This window comes from Patagioenas fasciata, chromosome 3 (assembly GCF_037038585.1).
Source record: "Patagioenas fasciata isolate bPatFas1 chromosome 3, bPatFas1.hap1, whole genome shotgun sequence".
Taxonomy (NCBI): Eukaryota; Metazoa; Chordata; class Aves; order Columbiformes; family Columbidae; genus Patagioenas; species Patagioenas fasciata.
In genome coordinates this window covers 29,882,000-29,903,422 of record NC_092522.1, presented here as the reverse complement: position 1 = coordinate 29,903,422, position 21,423 = coordinate 29,882,000, and the positions used below count along the sequence as shown (strand labels likewise).

The following is a 21,423-nucleotide window of genomic DNA, read 5'->3' as shown; positions in this document are numbered from 1 at the left end:
AAAGGGCAAGTCCTTGTTTAAAAAGTGATGATTACTCACTAACATGAAGGTGTCTTCTTTACATGGCAATAAGCGTTGCTGATCTGTGTCTCAGGGAAGCTGACCCCTGCCTTTGCAGTCAAATACACAAGCTTTGTCTCATGCTTCTTTTTTAAGTAGCATTATTGCTGATGAAAGGTTGTGAGATGAGGACAGGAGAAGTTAGGAGAGAGTCAGCATTTACCTGCTTTGAAAGCCTAGAGGAAATGCCTCTTTCTGTCTCATCCCACTTCTTTCATCCAGGATTGTCTGTCTTAGTGTATGTGTCTGTCATGCTAGGGGTGTTTTATGATGCTTTTGTCTTTATTTGTGGGTTTTTTTCTTCCTCTGAAAATCTGCCCTCAACTTTACTGCCTGCTGCCTAGGTAAAGTGGAGGTGTCCTCCACATGGTCTGGGCTGTTGATGCCTCCTAGGGAAAGCTGAAGACAAGCTGGAAGCATTTCTAGGATGTGTTTGGTTTAGTTTCTGCAGTGGAAAGTCAGATTAACTTTAAACAGTTACTGGATAGAAATAAAATGTAGTCTGTGGAGTGGGGAGGAAACCTCTCTCTTCCATTCTGTGATAGGAGAGTGGGCAAGCCACAAGGCTAGAGAAAATCCTGGGTTTTTATGCAGTGACCCTCTAACTGAGCCATGGAGCAGCTTCCAAAGGAGGCAGAGAGCTGAGCCCAGCATCAAGGGCACCTCCATGCAAGCCCCCAGCAGCAGCTTTCCAGGGTCAAGCATGTTTCCCTTGGGGAATCTGGTCCCATATACTTGTTAACCTAGCAAATGCAGTAGGTATTCTTGCTGCAACATGGTGTGCAAGTGCTACTATGAGCATGGCCACTTACAAGGTAAAAAAACAAACAAACAAGAAAACCCACTGCATACCCAGATGTCACATCTTAAAATGCTGAGTCTTCAGCATCTTGATGAAAAAATAAGGGTGGGTGAGGGTTTTTTTTGTCCTGCTAATACTTTGCACATTCTGTATCTTTGCACTGTCTATGGTGGTATGTAAAATATCTATGATTTCATTTCAGTGGAGGCACAGTAGTATATAAAACAGCTCTAAAGGTCTGCCTATGGTCACCTTCCTGTCCTTCTCTTACAGCAGTAAGTGCTGACCCATCATTTCTCTTGAAACTGAGACCATGGCAGTGCCGTACTTAGCCAAGGACACATAGTTTATGAGCATTTTAGTCACTGAAGTTAATTACATCAAGACCATGTATTATATGTAGTACTTTGCCAAATCTGTACTGGTTTTGAAAGATGACACAAATTACTTCCATGAAAATTTATAGATGATTCAAAATGAATGTATAGTCTGATTAGATCTTCATTAATCAAAGGTAGCGGTTATTTTGTTAGAAAAATGTTAACATTTACTTAACATGTTTTACAGAGTGTTTCTACCATCATGTGAGTTCTGCAGGAGTAATTTCATTAATAATTCAATTCAGCTTTATGTACTACTGCCTTCATTAAAAAAGCTGGCTGCTGACAGCACTTGTATTTAATGTTCTCTTAAGCTTGATTGAGATACAAGATCAAGTCCACTTATATCTCCAAGAGGGAAGACAATAAATTTTTTCTGCATTAGTAAGATTAAGGCTATAATTAAGCTGCTGGTAAACCTGTACCAAGCCTACAGCTCTTCACTGTAGACTAATTGAAGTCTTCAGTCTGAAACAAAATTGGCATAATTAGCTCTGAAAGAAGACCTGAAAGGCTGGACCCATTTTTACCAGGTAAAGGCCACCCTAGTAAGTAGTAACCACAATTTACAATTTGATCATTTTTAGGGATGTCTTTTGCCAAATGACCTCCAGTATCCGCTCTGCACGGACGGGATGTATGTACACACCAAACCACAAGGCAAGTGGAGCCTGGTGGTGTCCCTGCTGAGGCACACTCATGAGCAGTGGGTGAAGTTTATGGTGGCATACCAGCTTTGTTTGCTTTTACTTGTAAGATTAAGCATAACCACCTAAGATTTGAAAAAGAATATATTGTTATTGAATATTTTTTTCCTATGTCCTTTTCTAAAAACCAAGTATTGTTTAACAAGAGTTCTTGAATGTTTTGCTCTCTCATAACATACCTTAAGACCATTTTTTGTCTAATGTAGTGTACAGTGGCTGTTCTTTACCCCTTGTTCTAACTGGACTGTTAGATCAGTATTGATGAGTCGAGGAAGCCTCTTATGGCTTCTTTTTTTAATGGAGAGTTTACTTGTTCAAATTTTTGAGTTTGAATCTTGCTTCCCATCTTTTCTCTGTCACTGTTTACCGAGTTGGGTTCTTAGTCAACCACTGACATTTCTTCCTCCTTACTGGAGATTCACTTGATCACTTCAACCCTTTAATCTTCATTTTTTTCTGAGTCTCTGTCTAGAGTGATGCCAAGTCATGCTTCAGCTTCTGTTCTTCTCTCTACTTTTATTTATTATGTTTTGAGGCCTTCAAGAGCAAATCAAAATAGAGATGTGCCACAGCCTCTCAAGCATTCCACTCAACAATTTTAACATCTGTTGCAGTTTGGGATAGAATTTAAAACAAATTAAGGTACATCGTTCTCTAAAGAATAAAAATAATTTATTATTCTGAAGCCATAGAAGATACAGGGTCTTCAGCAAAAGGGAAGGTAAGGATGTTAGTAAATTGCTAATGACCTTGGTCCATCTGCCAGGGTAATTTTCCTGCTTCGGTAATTGAAATCTATTCAGACGCAATTTAAAGGTCATCAAGGATGCAAGTCAAAGACTTAAGCAGAGCTTCTGAACAAAGCGTTAAGGATTGTGTTTGACTTTTCCGTTTATGAATGGCTGAAGGATTCTGCCAAATGGTGGCTTTCTCTTATTTAATCAGGCTTCTTTGTTAAGACAAACTTTGACTGCAGCTGAGCTCTTCATTTGGGTCCATTACTCACTGAAACACTAGAGGACAAAGGAAGGTCTTTTATCCATCGTTATCTTGCAGTTCTGCAGAGAAGTGAACACTGGGACAGATCCAGATAATGCTTCAGAAGGGAAATAGAGGGTCATCTGAGCAGCCTTGGCCCATATGATAAATACAGTGTGAGCAAACAGGAAGGATGCTGACACTTGTGTCAGAAAATGTGATCTGAAAAGCAGGACTTTCTAAACCTATACTGGATATGCCAGTATCCATTCAGAAGAATTTCTGAAGTAAGTTAGTAATGCCATATGTGATGGCTGGAGAACCAGATTGTACCTTTAAGATTTCCAAGTAAAGAACCAATAAAGTAAATGGATACTATTACCTATTCTCCATTTTCCTGTGCAAAAATCAGCTCCTTTAAGTGACCATGCATACAGTTTTGAGAAACTCTTCCATTTAATCCAGAATATGAGGAACTGATTTTTAGTAATAATTCATGTAGGACTAGTAGAAGATCCAACTGAAAATGAAAGGGAAGGGAGAAGGGAAGATGAACCTTCTATCATCTCTATTAGGTATCCTAATTGTTGTCAAAGAAATTTGCATTAATCTCCTTGTCAAGAGCAGCAGTAGTACTGCCTTCAGAAGAAAAACAGCCAATTTCAGCGAGGTGAGCCATATTCCCTGTCTCCTCCCCCACTCACACCCCCTAAACTGGCAATCTTTTGGATCTTCTCCAGCTAATCAGTATAAATGATGGACACCTTGACATCTTCATCTGGCAGTATGCTTTCACCAACATACCAAGGGTTGCCAACCTCTTGCTTTGTTCATTTTAGCTAAAATGAAGCCACCCGCAGTCCACTTAACCCCATGCATGTTTTTACTGCATCCCCTACAAAATAATGGCTGTCTTTCTTGTCTGGCTTGTTTTCCATGGCTAGCTTACCACATCCATCTAAGTGAATCAGATCTAATAAGATATTTTGTTCACCTCAGGTTTTAAAACATTCCATTTTCACATTTCTTACGCTGTGCTAAAACTATCAGCTGCATAGCCACATTGACCGTAACAGTGCCATGGGGACTGACGCTGAGAAGCCGTACCTTTGATCTATCACCTGTACAGCCATTCCCCAGGTCTTGTTCTTCCCAGCACATGCTCCATCCCGCATGGCCAGGCCTTGCCTGGCTCTACAAGTCCATCACTCCATCCTGCTTCAACACTGGCTTTGCCCAAGCCCAGACGGCCCCCTGTAGTCACCATGCTCTCTTTCTCAGGCGGGTTACTCCACTACCTTGGTGTTTTAGTTTAAAAGTGGGGATATGAGATAGTGTTGATGTGTCATGTAGTGATTGTAAACAAAGGTGTTTGGTCATGGTCTGGACCCACTTGAGATGCGGCATACATTAATGAGGCTCCCCCCACATTTACTGTGACTAATCTGTGTGGCCACACCATTGTGCGTGAACTGTGATCTTTGACATAAAACAAATCAGATCCAGCTCTCTTACAGTGGATTCTCTGAGCTGTTGTGATGGTGCCGAGATTGATTAATTATTCTGGTTGCATGGCTGCTCCAGTAAAGAAGGCAGCAGGCACCACACATGCTGTGGAGAGGTTTGCAGAGATGATTGTTTAGCAGGGCCTGTACATATGGAAATTTGTTCTCATTTTATCCTTTGTGCTATCCCATTTACAAATGGAAATGACTGTTTCGTAGCCAGTTCTCATTATATTTCTCTCCCATGAGATGTGAAATTAGCACTAGGAGAAATCCCGCAGTAGTTGGGGCTGAATCCTGGTCTCTGCACAGGCTGGGGGAGGAGGGAGGCAGCAAGGCCGTGTTAAGGTAAGTTCCTTTTCCCGTAGGTTTCCCATAGCACAGACTCAGATATAGATTCCAGAAATTCTTCTAAATAAATAATGTATTTGCAAGATACAGTGTAGAGCAGCTCAAGCTGGGTGTCTCCTGAAGAGGGACCTTGAATAAAGATAACTTTCAGCAATTATATCATCACAATCCAATCCCCTACTCCCTGTGCCTCATTCCAGGCCAACTGCAAAATTAAGAGTCTGGGATCTCTTTGCTCTTCATTGGATCTTTTAATTTTCATCTGGCGGGCTGTCAATTAAAGTTCTGACCTTGGATTGCTATTTTGCACCCACAGCTGGAGAAAATAAGTTTTTGGTAATAGCCTAAACAGTTTTCTGTTAGATGCCATTCTGTTCCTTTACTTATCTCCAAGCAAGCAGCTCCCCTTATCTTCAAGCTTGAAGACTCTGTGGCCTTTTTCACTTAACGATGCAGAAAGTTCAAAGGTTCACAGCTTACGGAAGTTATCTTAAGCAAACTTACTTATGCTAAGGAAATTCTGTATAAGCAGTTTCTAAACAAGTTCTGTAAGCAGCAGCATACCAAATAATTCAATGAGCTAAGTCATTCTGTTCCCTCACAGCCAGCAGGACCCTGCCCTCGCCAACACACCTCAGCAAGGGGCAGAGACGGGTCACTGGAGGCAACTTGGGCCACCCAGGGCTGGCAAGGTGGTGGTTGATGAGGAAAGGACAAGGTGGAGCCTGGAAGACTGGAGAGTTGGGCAGGAAGAAATTTAATTAAATATAACAAGGGCAAGTGTAGAGTCTTGCATCTGGGCAAAAACAACTCCAGGTACCAGTATAGGTTGGGGAATGACCTGTTAGAGAGCAGTATAGAGGAAAGGAACCTGGGGGTCCTGGTGGACAGCAGGATGACCATGAGCCAGCACTGTGCCCTTGTGGCCAGGAAGGCCCCTGGCATCCTGGGGTGGATTAGAAGGGGGGTGGTTAGTAGGTCCAGAGAGGTTCTCCTTCCCCTCTGCTCTGCCCTGGTGAGACCACGTCTGGAATATTGTGTCCAGTTCTGGGCCCCTCAGTTCCAGAAGGACAGGGAACTGCTGGAGAGGGTCCAGCGTAGGGCAACAAAGATGATTAAAGGAGTGGAGCATCTCCCTTGTGAGGAAAGGCTGAGGGAGCCTTTTTAGCCTGGAGGAGACTGAGGGGTGACCTCATTAGTGTTTATAAATATGTAAAGGGTGAGTGTCATGAGGATGGAGCCAGGCTCTTCTCGGTGACAACCAATTATAAAACATGGGGCAGTGAGTGCAAACTGGAACACAAGAGGTTCCACTTAAATATGAGAAGAAACTTCTTCATAGTGAGGGTGACAGAGCCCTGGAACAGGCTGCCCAGGGAGGTCGTGGAGTCTCCCTCTCTGGAAACATTCAAAACCCGCCTGGACACCTTCCTGTGTAACCTCACCTGGGTGTTCCTGCTCTGGGGGGGAGGATTGGACTGGATGATCTTTCGACATCCCTTCCAGTCCCTGACATTCTGTGATTCTGTGATTCACAGTCAGACATGGCATGCATACACCATATACTTTTATACAGTTAAATACAGGGGCAATGTGGATGCCCCTGCAAAGTCTGGTCAGGATAATGAGAGCCTGCTGTTGCTTTTGTATCCACAGTGTCCATGTAAGGCTGAGCTATCTTCTGGGGAGGCAATCACGCAAATCCACCCCTTGCTACCCTCGGGGCTCATGCTGCGTTGGTTAGTCCAGGGCTGTGCAGCAAACATGACCAAGGCTGTGAATCACTGAAATGTTGCTTTGTTGCACACCTGGGCAAGGAGACAAGAAACTAGTTGAACACTACAGAGCTGATGTATGTAAATAGGTCACTAGTTTCCTCCGGAGAGGTGTATATGTGTGTGTCTTGGTTTTGAGCAAGATGTGTGTATTAGTGCTATTGGCAGTCTTGTTAAACACTTGCAGTGCTGCTTTCATTACATTGACTATCAGAGCACCGGTGGGACAGAAAGTATAGCAGCCATGCATCAGATCATGCTCCTTGCTAATTTTGGTGGGCCAGGCAAGCACATGGAAAGATCATCTCTCATTGCACTAAGCTACACTTTCTTCAATAGGACAATTTAAAATATAGGCACTAACTTTCTGGCAAGGTATAGTGATACTGTTTTACTTGGTTAAAGTTTGATGTAGTGTAACAGAGGTGGTGGTTGTGAGGTTTTTGGTGTTTTTTTTTTTTTTCGTATTCTTCTGGAAAAGGGAATATGGTGCTAAAGATATTAGAAGAGAATATGTGTGTATATATATATGCATATATATATATATTTAGAAAATCTTGCAGTCAGAGAATTGTTCCTGTATATGGTTTGTTCCACTAATACAGCCATCATACCTTAAAGGAATATTTTAAGTCATCCCATTCAGCATCTGTTCAGGAAAATTTTTTTAAAATGTGGAAACAAGGAGAGCAGCTAGGCTAGTGTAACAGCATGTAAATATTTCCACATGCATTCCTCTGAGCCAGCTACACGGCAAAGAAGTGTTGTTACCTGCAGTGTACAGATGAAGGGGTTTGGGCTGACAGAATCATTTTGATCTCAGTTACCACAGCAGTAGGTAACTCGCTTGAATTCTCGCTGATGAGACGCCCTCCATCCCCAGGTCCCAGGAAAGCGGAATTGGGCTCAGATTTTGCATGATGATGTAGCTGCCTGAGTATTTCTAATTCTTGTTTTCTGACATAGGTGATAATGGGTTTGGTAGCTTTTGCTTCAGATGGGCTCCATGCTCACACAGGTAGACCTGTGTTTTCGGGTACTCTCTGAGCTCTGTGTTGCAGAGAGCACAGTTCTGATTCACACAGAAAGCAGGGAATAAGGTATTTCTTCCCCATACTCACTAGATATACTCTTGAAATCCAGAATGGGTACAAGTGAATTGTCCGATTTTGATTAAATATTGATATCTTTGAAGTAATTTTAAGTTTGTTTGGGTTTGAGGGTTGTTTTTTTGGGTTTTGTTTTTTTTTTTTTCCTTTTACTTTATTTTGAATGGTCTTGATGATGAACTAACACAGACTCTTCTTTTACACAAAAATTGAAATTAATCTTACCCACAAGCTATCTGCAATTGAACTTTTTCTACTGATAATTTTTCTGGCTGCAGCCAATATAGTCAGGTCAGGTTAGCTCACACAGGTGACAAATGAAACAATGGGTTTGTCACAAACTGTTCAACCAAGGTCAACCCTGTATGGCCCTTTTCCTACAGATACCTTGCGTTCACCAATTAAATTCCATGTGATAAGCCACTGGTGTGATGGACATTGTTCATTGTCAAGGTTTTCTGTTGGCTGATCGCTGCCTTCAGGCTCCACTGCCTTCCCAGGGCCTTAACTCTGCATCAGCCTTTTTCTTTGCCCTTTGGTGACGCTGTGAAAACAAGACACAAGTGGAAGGGGAGTAATTCGTACTCAGACCAGCAGCATTACAAACGCCTTAGTCCTGAATTGATTGCTACGGCTCGATAAGCGATGACAAGATTGCCTGGTTACCTTATCCACACGCTTCCATCCCTCAAGATGTTTGGATTTCTGTTAAGTGAGAACTCGGTTCAGTGTCTTCTCTTGTAGTGCCAGTTTTACACCGATACAACAATTATCCCTAGTGCACTGTTCCTGTAAATTACCAATTTGCTCTCAGCCCTTCTCTTACTGCATTAAGCTCTAACAGGTAATACAATTTTCATTACACAAAGCATTTCAGGTACGAGAGCTCTGTGGTAAGAAGTTGCTGTTTGTTTATTGCAAGCATAGGTGGCTGTAAGTAGTTCTTAAATTTGTCACGCTGTCGGCTTTTTTTCTTAATGCTATGGAGGGACAAGACAGCACCACAGAATTGCTGCTATGATCTGGAAACATAAGTGTTTTTGAGGATGACAAGGAAGAATTGTAGATTTAGAAGTGTGTTGCAGGTAGGAAGGGGTCTGTGAATAATTAATCCTTAAATAATTCTTCACATTTAAACATTAATTATTTTATAATCATTTAAGCATCTTATATTCATGACCATTCCAGGTTATCTTAGCCAGAACTCAGGTTGGGCAAATAAATTACAGTACTTCAACTTTTTACCCAAATATTTGCTTGCTGGTGATTGATGACACCTGTCTGAATCCCTGGTTTAAATCCTCTGCTTTTGAGAATAAGTGGCCTTGATTTCTTAAGAGCTCCCTAGCACTAAAAGTCTAGAGAAGGAGTTTTGCTGTATGCAAAAAGGCTGATATACAAACCTAAATCCAAGAACCCAAATTAGATTGATGCAGAAATCTTCCTGAAATTCAAGCTCTAGTAGAGGGGAAGTTAATTCATCCTTCTGCTCACTGTGTCATTCTATACATAATGTGGGTATCTCTCTGCTCGGTAAGAGGCAGATGCTCACCTCAGGATCCTACCAGGCAGCAGCAGCAGCGTTCCCAGCTCTGCTTTTGGGACATTCATCTTCTTCTGGGGACTTTGCTTTTTATTCTCCTGCTTCATCTTGCAGCTGTAACAAAAGAAGGCTCATGGCTCTGATGTTTTGATTGGCATCTATAATGCTTTCAGCAAATAATTACAAGTCAAAAATGCCCTAAAATCTTTGCAAATGTTGTCTTTCCATAACTGTTCACACTGTGTTTAAGGAAGTTGTGCTGGGAATACCTGAGCAGACATTTAATGATATGGATAGTGCTGTCCTTATGCATGTCAAGTTAGATACCTTACTATAAAATGTTTTCTTTACATAACACTTTGAAGAGATAGCTCTCTTGCTTTGCTTCCAGGTGAAGATGCTTCTTTATTTACAATAATGCTTTTGAAAGCTTTTGTCTCTGTTCTAAAAAGAAATGAACAGTGATGTTCCATATTTTGCGGGCTTTGATTTCACATTAGCTGTGTGTAGGTAAGAGCAGACCTCGTGGTGACTACAGCTTCCTCACAAGGGGAAGAGAAGGGGCAGGCGACAAACTCTTCTCTTTAGCAGCCAATGACAGAACCCGAGGGAATGGCAGGAAGATGTGCCAAGGGAGGTTCAGGTTGGACATGAGGAAAAGGTTTTTCACCCAGAGGGTGGTGGACAGTGGAACAGGCTCCCCAGGGAGGTGTCACAGCCCCATGCCTGACAGTGTTCAAGAAGAGACTGGACAAGCCCTCAGACACATGGTGTGAACTGTGGGGTTGTCATATGCAGGGACAGCAGTTGGACTCCATGATCCTTGTGGGTCCCTTCCAACTCAGGACATTCTGTGAGTCTAGGTCTCAACTGAAGACCTGGGAGGAGAAGAAAGGTTGCTTCTGTCTTACAGATTAACCCCTTCTTAATCTGAAAACTAAAGATGTTTGATTTTCTTTTCCTTTCTTATTAGGACTTGTGGCAGAAAGATTCTGCCAGGCAGTTTTAAGCAGTCTTTTTTACTGTTAATTCAAATTCAGCAGCAGCACAAGTATGGTTCTTTTGATTTTATTTGAATTACTCCAGAGTCAACTTGATACGCATGAGACCAGAATTACTGCCAAAAATCTCAGGCTTTTTTCCACTGACTAGCTCTGCTGGAAAAACTAGCAGAGGGTGAAGCTTTATTTTAAAGCACAAAGCAGAAGGCGTAACTGCTGTGATTCTTTTGTGCTTTATACAATGTTTAGAGGTAAAAATACTTAAGGTAGAATTATGGTCAGATAATACCACAAAAAAAACCCCAAGAAATACAGAGTGAAGTTACCAACATCATCCTCCTCATATCATGTGATACTTACAGGGGAAATAATGCTTCTGATCTAGATTGTAGAGTATCCTGAGAGCTGCTAATGTCATGGTTAGGTAACATTAAATGAGATTCTGTCTCTAAAGACAAAAAAAGAGAATCCATGCAGAGATACCTGCATCCATGGAGCATTTACCAGCATTGTAAATAACACAGCAGGTTTTTTTTCTTTCACGTACATAGATAATGCAATTAAAATAGTTTTGGCATCATCATTAATTGTGTTGATGAGTGTTTTATAAAAGCTATAAGATAGGCCTTTCTTTAGAGCTCTACCTATGAAATTGTTTATTTGCAGCTTATGTAATTAATAGGCAAATGTATGTTTGGCATCACCCTGACATAGGCTGGATTGATTTCTTGTTGTTTAAGAAAGTCCTTATCAGCAGGCAACTTTCTTCAGTGCTGTCAAGCATAAAAATGAAATGGCTTTAGCTATGGTAAAGTGTAGTTCAAGACACAGTAAGAACACCAAAAAAGCCACAGCTTTTCTGACCCCTATCTGCTCAATAAGATCTGTTTGCATTATGAAGACACTAAGAGACTACGGCTTTCTGCTCTCAGTGATGCTGATCTGGGTAAGCTGCAGTCATCCCGCACTGCAGATGATGGTCTTGAGCTGTTACCTATCCATTTACAGTTTTCCTCAGTAGTGATAAGTACTCCTCAGAAAGCCACAGATGTAGGCATTCTCCAGGATGGTATAATTTAAAATTAATGTAAGCAGACTACTGTTAGACATTTGTTAATGTCTTTAGCTGGAAACTACTTTCTGTCTACTGAAGAGGAAGCTCTTGTGGTTACTGCCAGTGTACCTGGCTGTGGTTCAGGTCTATACCTGGCAGCTAAAGATTTTGTCCTTTTCAGTCTTGTTTCCAGATGCTGCATGGGACGGATTCTGAGTTATCCTCACAGAATTTCCCTTGTTTGCCTTTGAGATACCTGTTATTTTAGAGTAGTATTTTTTCCTGAATATTTGGACCGTAGCTCCACTTGAAGCTTAGGTATCTTCAACACTTGGAAATCTATAGCACGAAGTGAGGTCAGCCTGGACTCTCCCAGGCTGGTTCCCATTGGCTGAGCTGCTCTGCTCCCAGTCTACACAGTGGATGGAGGGGAAAGATGTGGGAGCTTTTTACTGTGGGCTAATAATGGGACAAGGTGACAACTTGAATATACAGACCCTGTGAACCTATGTGCTGCTGTAGGTGGGCTGGGAGGATGGAGATGCCCAGCTGGGACTTCAAGGGCTGTGTGTTTGCTGGCAGAATTTACTGCCTGTCCCATATCACAGCACTGGCATGCCTCTGTCCTTCCATAGCCCAAGGAGAGAAGCATGTGCAATGTGGAGGTCAAAAGCAGCAGCAAAAAGAAACCTTGCCATGGCTTAGGTTGGGGCTTTGCTTGCCATCTGTATTCTTTTGCAGCTGAATTCACTATCCTCTATGTACTGCATCTTACCATCCCTGCAGTTACACCTGACTGCACGGCTAGAAGTGATTTGAATGGCCTGATTTGAGTGCTCCCACGCAACAGCCAAGAAGCCACTGAAATTCTCTCCATTTGCTCTTTTTGTCCAGGTTTGTTTGTTAGCAGCAGCAGTTTATGTATCAGTAGCTGAACTGGAAGCACACAAAAGTAAAATGCTTATTAGTAAGAGCTCCTACACAAGGATACAGGCTCTTCGCAGACAGCAATGCCTAAGTTAGCCATTAATTTAGAAAAGCACCACAGCTGAATTTAAGAATTTGAATAATACAAACTAGTAACCTCTTCATTTTATGTTTTAAACCCAGGAACTAGGAGTCTTAATAAGCCTTTAGGCTAAGATTTCAAGTATTAAAAATTCTGCTGGATTTTGAAGAGAAGCAGCTACAGCAAGTAAAGCACACACTTGTAGTTTTAAGGGCCTATCCTCAAGTATGGATTAAAAAAAATAGGAAAAAAAAGATCACAAATGCTAGATTAAGAAGAATTTAAATAATTAGAAGACTGCTTCCCTGACCAAAGTTTTTTCTACAGCTCTTGATGCACACAGAAGAAGTCTGTTAATAGCACTGCTTGAGAAAATACAGACTGCTGAGAAACTGAATTTCTAATCAAATTCTCCAGGTGGTATAGAGCAGAGTAGTGGGAGGATATTCTGGAGAAAAATTCTTTAAACTGGGTTTAGATCACTGCCTACTCTTGTCAGCTCAAGCAGAGTATACACAGAACACTGGAGACGAAGCAGATGTGATGGGGATGGGGTACAGCCAGGTGATTTACGTTCATTAATAAATTTTCTGTCAATCTAATTATGTTGCTGTACCTACAATATAGCAAACAATGCAGATAAGCTGCAACCACACAAAAGGGGAATTACGTATCTTCATTTCATATTGTACATGATTATTCTTCTCTGCATTTGGCCCTATTATGTGATACCATAGTAAGTTTACTTTATTGCAGAGAGGGTAAAATTTAACATATACAAGAGCTTTTTCCAGCTTTCTGCCAGCTCTGCTTGCATCTTTGCATCTCTAAATTTTGTTCTTGGGATGAGCTGTAACATAGAAGTGCTTAGGGCAATGCTGTCAGCCACTAGTAGACCACTCCAGAGCTTGCTAAGGGTGAGTCCAGCAATCTGAGGCAATGACTTTGAAACTGAAGAAGTGGGCAATGGAGAAATATATAGAGGGATATATAGATATACATAAAGGCATGGAAGCTAACTTTACTGAATTCTAAATCGGTCTAATACTTCCATAATTGCTTCTGTCTTCTTGTCTTTATACCTGGGAATAGAGTTATTTACTATTATAGGTTCCAGTTTCATAGAGATCTCTTAAATGTTTGGCTTTACTTAATGAATGGGAAAATGACTTAAGCTAGAAAATGAAGGCTGTTCTTGGCTCTGTTTCGTCACAAGATAATTGAAAATATCCAGTTTCCTGTCTGGATTACTTATAAGTGAGTAAAGGGAGGCAGGCAGGAAGGAATTAGCATCTAAAGGCACTTTAAAGGAGTTTGTAGGAAAGCCCTCTCTATAAAGCATTATTTTGCCATTTATCATCTGAGTGTGGTATTTTGAAGGGTGTATTATAAGGACAAGAATATCCTTCAAAAATAAACTTTAAAGCCAATATCTGAAAATTATAATTTTTTTCATACTCTGCTTTAGTACCTTCAGAAGAGGAATGAACTCCAGCAGAAACAGAAATCCCTTCCATTTGTCTTCATTGAAACACTGAGCTTGGTCTGTTGCAAGAAGAACAGTATCTGTGAGAAGACAGTACAGTGGATGTTAGGTTTCTGTTCAACTGTGCAAATACTGCTGTCACCCAGAGCCTGCATTAAGTAGGGCTGCATGTATCATGTCTGTGTGTATGAAACTGCTGGAAAACTTGCTGCACAACACGTGGAACAATTTTATATAAACCAGTTAGATCACATCTTATGTTCTTTGAAGTTATCCAGTCCCACATCTGCATGCTAAATGCTAACACAGCTGAAAATACATAGAGTTGCCTTTTCCAAATACCTAAACAGAGTACCTGGGTATCAGATGGCACGGTGTGTGCATTGCATCCTACTGGGCCTGCGCTGCCCTCATGGTCAGCAGTGGTCTACCCAGGTGTGACAAACAGACCTGAAGTTAAAATTTAAAAATCCAGAGGTTGTCTTCCACATGTTGGGCTAGATAACGGGTTTATTTCCACTGATCTTCAGATTTGAATGTGTTATTTTTCCTGATAATGTGGTGGTTTTACTGATCTTGTAAGGATGTTAGTAATTGTAGGAGGAGAGGTTTTGGCCTCAAATGCTGGTTTGCTCTGGTTTTTTTATTCTGTTTGAGAAACTGGTGCCTGTTGTTCCTTCTCCCCACAGTCATGTTTCTTTAGTTCCATTTTAGAAGGGAGCTGCTTCACTGTCTTGTCACATGTGAACTTTTGTTTAAGGATAAGTTTTCCTGAGTGCTAAGTCTCATAGCAACTTAGGTTCTTCCAAATCCAAGTCAGAGTAAGGTGTACATTCCTGAAGTCAAGCTTTCAAAGAGATGACTTTTTCTGACTTCTATTGATTTAATAACTACTTTGTACTTGAAGGCTTCTAAGGACTGTGCAGCCAACTCACATCTGAAAATAGCATAAAGGTTGCTAAGCTACAAAAGAAGTTTTGGAAATGCAAAACTCAGCTACAGTCCCTTTTTCCTACATCTCACAGGTCAGAGGGAACAAAGGGCAATTTCCTAATGTTTTGATGAGGATGTGAAACTTGGGTATGCCAAAAACATTTCTGACATTATTTCATTACTGTAGGTGATTAGGAAATTTGAAAGAGCTTCCTTATGGATACTTGATTAGATATTGGTTCAGATTATTTGAACTGAGGTAATAAGGGAATAACTGGTCTTTTGAGAGCTGTGATCCAGGCTGTTACTTTTGAGTTGAAAGCTTAGTTTTATCCCACTCCCTTCAAAATCCAGAGCGTGCAAAGAACACAGCCTTTTCTAGATGTTTGCAAAGTATCCAGAAGCATTATTGAAGAGGAGATAGGAAGTTCAAGGGAAGGAGTAACTCCAAAGGCAGTTCCTGTTGCAATTAGCATTAATTCTGTTTTGACCATGTAATGAAAACAAGTCCTCTATACATTATGGTGAAAACTGAGTACATAACATATCACACTGTGGTTTTAAACTGGCAAGACTACTGGGCAGTAGTTCAGCTGTGTGCAACAGAGCGTTGCCTTCTGCCCAGTTGGGACTGGAGATGATTTTGGGAAGAGGATGTGTGAGAGACAGATAAAGTGCACAGAATTCAGAGTCCTCTTCACAAAGGAATTAGTTTGATTTTTTGCGGAGCAGCATACCTGTATAAGCAGAGAATTTGGTTGTGATGCCATTAATGTTTCTCACCCAGCGATCCTTCATTAAATGGGAAATCCAGCTGTCTTAAAAGAAACTTGTGCAGTTATAGCTCACAAATATCACTGGATTTGAAAATAACATACAAATTTGCTCTTGGATTTACAAATAGCATATGTTAATGACTACTAATTCATCTTTCCACTGAAAAGATTATAAAAATCTGATATGTCTTGTAAAACTTGGCCTTCAAGCCTAAAATCAAATTACTGAAGACAGTCAAGAAATGTTAAGATTTAAAGTGTTATGTGATGTGGTTTTGAATAGGCAAACTTGGTCATTTCCTAGCAGCTTAGTACTTAATTTGACTCTAGTAATGTTGTTTTTAAGACTATCACTTACATATATGATTTTGTGGAGAAATACTGGTTTAGAATGTGGATACATACGCTTCCAAGCAGAGTTTGGAGACCACTACAGCACAGGTGAGGATGCAGTGGTTTAGGGTGATAAGGTAAAGCTGAGGAGCCACCAGCAAGAACCCCTTGAATTGTGTTTGAGGATGGGAGCAGAATGAGAGGCAGCAAAAGGCCTGAGGGAAGAACGTACCTTGCACTGCTGGCAAAGAGAGATTTCCATGGAGCTGTGGATCTGAGACCATTGGTACCATTTGGTTGGCTGCATTTACAAGGAGAAACTGTTTCAGCAAGGAAGGAGCTCCTGCAAACTCATCTGGCAAGAAAGCAGCTCATGTTGCTGTTTGGTTACAGAGGTCACACCCTTCCTTTTCATTGTAATTAGATCAGGAGGAGGTAGTTTATTGACTGCTACTCCTGACACCTGGTACTGTACAGGTGAGACTCCTTGTGTTCCAGAAGGATTGCCACAGGCCTGATTATATCAGCATGAGAGCCCCATGAACCCAGGTCATAGTCACTATGGAGGAATCTTCTTATAAATCTAAGGCATCTAGAAAAGATTTCCAGTGCCTGGCAAGGCAAGCTGACAAGCTCTCTGGTGCATTGGCTGAGGATAACAAGCAGGTCAGACTAAAAACTACTGTTGGCACATTTGCTGTGTGCCAGAGCTTTAAAGTATTCAAAAATGCAAAATATGTATGTAGCAAGATTTCCAAAAGTGGCCTTTAAAAGAAGAAAAAGACAATTCTAGACTTGGTCCTTTCTTACCTTTCAGATTCTGTCTGTATAAAGCAGCCAGCACAATATTGCTGCCAGAAGAGGCGTGTTTTTATTACATCTACTGACATACTTTCATGGGCAATTTTATCAGAGACAAAGCATAGCTGCACTTTAGCTTGCTACTAAATGTGAAACCAAATCTACAGTGGCCTAATTTCACTGAAGAAGAGATTATTGTTAAAAATCCCTTTAGAGGTACCTAAGAAGTTTGTTTGGTTGGTTTTTTTTTTTTTTTTTTGAAACAAATAATTAAGCTAAAGGTACAATTTTGCTTTAGGGTGTTGTGAGGACAAGCGGTTAATATTTGTAATTGTGTCAGTGAACAGGTTACAAGACTGTATTTCACCATGAAACAAGGACAGTACAATTAGATATTTGTGAAGCAAACACACAGCTATTCATGAGGGGGGGGGGAACCAAACAAAACAAAAACCACACACTACACAACTTTTTCAGAACCTGTTCCAGAGTGGAGGGTTGCACTGCCCTGGCCCTCGGAGCACAAAGGAATGGTGCCCAAAAGCGCAGGACTGAGCCCAAGGCCCCGAGCTCTGCTGAGGACAGGCTGTTAAGCTGAGCCTCAGCTGGACATCAGCACAATTAAACAGTCTCCGGACTGGACAAAGCCAGCCTGCAAAATACCTTGTAAGCATCCCTTCAGAAAGAGCCCTTCCTGGAGTATTGTGTTGTGGAGAGGTTGCGTCTTCTCTCTGTCCCTTCTCCAGGCCAGTGGGGAATCTCATTTCTGCCAGCAGGTTCCTTCAGACCACAGTGTCCCCCAAGAGAGAGCACTGGAGCCATTTGTTCAGAAGCAGCTGCTGGTAGTAGGAGGGCAGCATGGAGAAATCCAGTCATACGCATAACCAAGTTCTTATGTCAACAACGGCAACAAAAAAGCCACCAAAAAATACCTCAAATACCTTCCTCCCTGCCCCCTTCCCACAGACAAAACACACTAAAGAACATCAGGGCCTGATGCTGGGGCTTTCAACCTATAAACTGTAAATTTCCTAAATTCTAAGAGGAGGAGGAGGCGAATGGAGAAGGGGAACAGAGGTGCCAGGAAGTCATCAGGAAAAGCAAAATCATCTGCCTGATTCAGATGTCTGGAGATACGGATTTTTCAAGTTATCTGCAACTCCACTGGAAAGCAGATGACCTCTTGGCTTGTGACCTCCCGCTTCCTGCTTTAGCTGTTAAAAAGCTAAAATGAAAAGATGGTGACTTTCCCTAAAAAGAATTTGAAATAATGACAGAACACGTAATTTCCCCAGCAAAAGTCTTATTTATAAGAACAGTCAGTCTTTTTTAGTTTTGTTTTTTTTAAAGAAAAAGTCTAACAGGAACATGTCAGGCAAGTAGGGCTGTCTGTTTTGCACGGGCACAATGGTGTTCTGACCCCGTGAGCTGTTATGGGGCTGTAGAGTGCGCACACTACTTTTACACCCAGCTGCAGGGTATCCAAAGCAGCCTTAATCAGATGTTTCCCCAGGCTCTCTGGGCAGAACAGGTAACCGGATTTGTTCTGATTTTTAATAACCTGCTCTGTGGCTATGCATCCCTTTGCGCCCAGGAAGCACTGTAGCCAGCCTAAAGCATCAGGGTTCATTCAGAGATCTGCTTGCTAGACAAAGCCTCCACAAGGAGAGGTTTGAAGCAGAACTCTTTAATTCTGCAAGTATCAGTTGGAGGTACGGAGCAGGAATAAGCCTGATCCAGTTCCCTGAAAATGGAAATGACTGGGACTGCCTAGGGTCAGGCATCCCAGAAGCTCAAACAATCCAGATCTCCCCTTTCAAATTTGGTGGGTTGGCTCTACTTACTTAGGAGACTGAATTGCTAATGAAATTAATTAGAAGCATCATAAGTTGGTCATCCCAGGAGTATTTCTACTTGAAGCAGTCATTAATTATTATGACGAGAATCGTCTGTCTTTCTATTTATAGGCTGGCCATGGGCAACACTGACTGTTCTCGGGTTCCTGTACTGCTACGCTCACGTTGGAATCGAATGGGAGCAAATGCATGCTGTGAATCAGGAATGATGCAGAATGATGATTTTTAAGACAGGTTGATGGCTTGTCTACACTGGATATCCTACGTGCAGAAGGATGCGCCTGACCAAGGGATTTGGTTAATGTGTTAAAACCAAAAGCTCATGGAATTTATTCTGGATTGTGAATGCGGGAATTGAACCAGAAACACTGATGGACTATGGCTGGGGCTGAGGAGAAATTATGAAGCATTGTGAATTATTTTATTTTTATAAAATAGCATCTCTGTGACTCTGTGTACATTGGATTCATGCATCTCAGAAGAGGTATTTTATGTATGTTGAAGATTGTACTTTTGTCTTCCAATATTTTGCTGCCTATTTTGAAATACTGAAGAAGAAAAAAGAAATGTTTCCTACCTTGCACAATTCAAAAAGCCCCATCTCACCTTCTGTCCAGGGGCACACAGGGCTGTGCCCTATACTTACGTTACTCCATGAAGGGCAGGATGCTCATCAGTTGTTCGTGATTGCTTTCTGATACAAGTTAGAACATTTTTGCTATTCTTGGTGACAGCAGTAGTTCAGCCTTAAGCTACCTCTCTACTTACTGTAGCAAAGTCTGCTTTTCTCTCTTTAATTTCTTCACTTAAAATTTTGCCTTTAAAACACTCTTTTTTTTGATAGTCTTAGGAATTGTTTTGTTTGTTTCTTTAAAATGAGGGAGAGGTCTTTACTTAATGAACAGCTTTTCTTTTTAATTGAATAAGACCGTATAGCTCCTTGGGCTTGCAGCGCTCTCTACCTTGTGTTAGAGCTAAAGCATGTAATATTCCCTTTATTATGGGGTAAATCCCACCTTCAAGGGAACTGTTCTGTCTGCCTCGTCTTTTTCCTGCTACAAAAGGAGGTAAGCCAGCTCTGGCTGAATGGTAAATCTGTTCAGTGTGCTTCATTTTCTGATGTCCAGGCAATCAGCTCCTGCAATATTAAAGACACCCTAGGAGTAGCATTTTAAGACGTTAAAAACAAAAACCACAACTGCACCAAAACCCAACAAACCAAAACAAAAAAAAAGCAACCAACCAAACAACAAAAGCAAAAAACAACAACAAAAAAACACACCACGAAACACACACAAAAAACCACAGAATGGTCCGATACAGTGGCACCAAACTAGCCAGAGCTCCGTGTGCTTTGCCCACAGCCAGACATGTTACAGCAGCATCTTTGCTAAAAGACGGGGTTGTCCAGAGCTGGGCAGGTCCTGCCTGCGAGCATCGGTGCAGCGGAAGAGCTTCAGCACATGCTTGTTTTCTAAGGGAAGGGGAGACCCTACTCACGTCTGGCACAAGGGGTGTCTCCCAAGCTGTTCTTCTTTAAACTGATGTTGAAGAGCAGCCAGAAAACCTTTGTAATCTTTCTGAAGTTAGACATTCCCCCTAGGCCTGGCAAAAGGCCACCAGTCCTGGAGAAGGCTTCTTCCAAGAGCAGCTTCCTGCACCTGAAGCAGGAGGACTCCTACCAAAACCTGTTCTGTGCCCCCCATCAGCCATTTTGGCCTGTTTGGAGGTACAGTTAGCATCCTGCTGTCCATCCCTCCTGCAGCTTCAGCCAAGTCTGATCAAGCTCATCCCTCCAACAAGAAATTCCGTCCCCAAGACAGGCTTCAACTTAGTGCTTGCATTTCTGATGCCTCTGCTGCTCAGAACTATGGCAGCCCTTTTTCCCCTTTGTTTGTTCCTCAAGAAGGACAAAGTCTTTAGCTCTTTACCCATCTGGAGACTACACCCATCTCTTGCTGTTTCAAAGCAGAATCTTCCACCCTTTATGTTTCGGGAATTTTTTTTTTCCACCCTGAGAATGCAGTGATTGCCCTTGTAAGTCATTTCTAGGAAATACTGTGGACTGTTGAGAATAGGACTTGCATTAAATGCTGCCTGGCCAGAGACATGGCCCTCCTGATTGACTTACGGTGATTGCAGGGATCCTCTCAGCCAAAGAAGTACATTTCTCTCAGCCTCTGAATTTACTAAAAGGATCTGAGATTGGCCTCCATTTTGGAGCAGGACCGTGTTAAGGGCAAGAACTTCCTCCAACTTAAACTTTGTAATTAAGTGGAATTAGCATTGGAGTGAAAAGTCATGAGTTTTTTCTTCAATGTTATCGATTACCATTATTACATGAAACAAGGGTCTGCTAAGTGATTAGATTCCAATATGTATGCATGCAAATCTTCCTACTCCAATATGGAGATGACCTTGAAGGTCATCTAAAGTATGCTTGTTTCTAAAGTAAAATGATTTGGGGTTTTTTTTTGTTTGTTTTGTTTTGTTTTTCCAGTGCTTTGTATGTCTTTCATAATTTTTTATCCTTTTGCCTTTTCTAAAAATAAAGCTCAACCTGACTGTTGACTTGAGAACTGTCTTAGAAAGCTACTGTTTGGTGTAAGAAAAACAAGTGCTTTGCTGCTTTGAAGAAACACTGCTACACACTGGAAGCCTGCAGGATGGGTGACATGCAGACTGGTCACTTGTGTCTTTCTACAGTTCTGCATGGAACATGCAAGCTTAAAAAGCAAAATACCTTTAATAGACCTGTTAAGGTGAGACTTCAATGTGTGAAGCTTCTGGGAATGATCACCAAGAGTAGTACACAAGTAAAATGATGCTTTCGTTCAGACTCTTGCTATCTTGGTCCACAGTCAGAAATATGAAGCATACTTGCACAATTTTTCTTTATAGTTTAAATATTTATCCTATGAGAAATAAATAGGTTTCCTTCATGCTCAGTCTTTCCAGGGGTTC

At 41.5% G+C, this 21,423-nt stretch overlaps 1 protein-coding gene across 4 annotated transcripts in view; it reads left to right on the top strand.

The window, feature by feature from the left end:
* HHAT (hedgehog acyltransferase) overlaps positions 1 to 21,038 on the top strand; it is a 153,664-nt gene extending 132,626 nt beyond the window's left edge. For all 4 annotated transcript variants that reach the window (XM_071806017.1, XM_071806016.1, XM_065835929.2 and 1 more), the window contains one exon: positions 18,571 to 21,038. In XM_071806017.1, coding sequence (XP_071662118.1) covers positions 18,571 to 18,668 — 98 coding nt within the window. In that variant the 3' untranslated portion in view covers positions 18,669 to 21,038. The remainder of the gene's footprint in view (positions 1 to 18,570) is intronic.
* Positions 21,039 to 21,423: the final 385 nt, after the last annotated feature.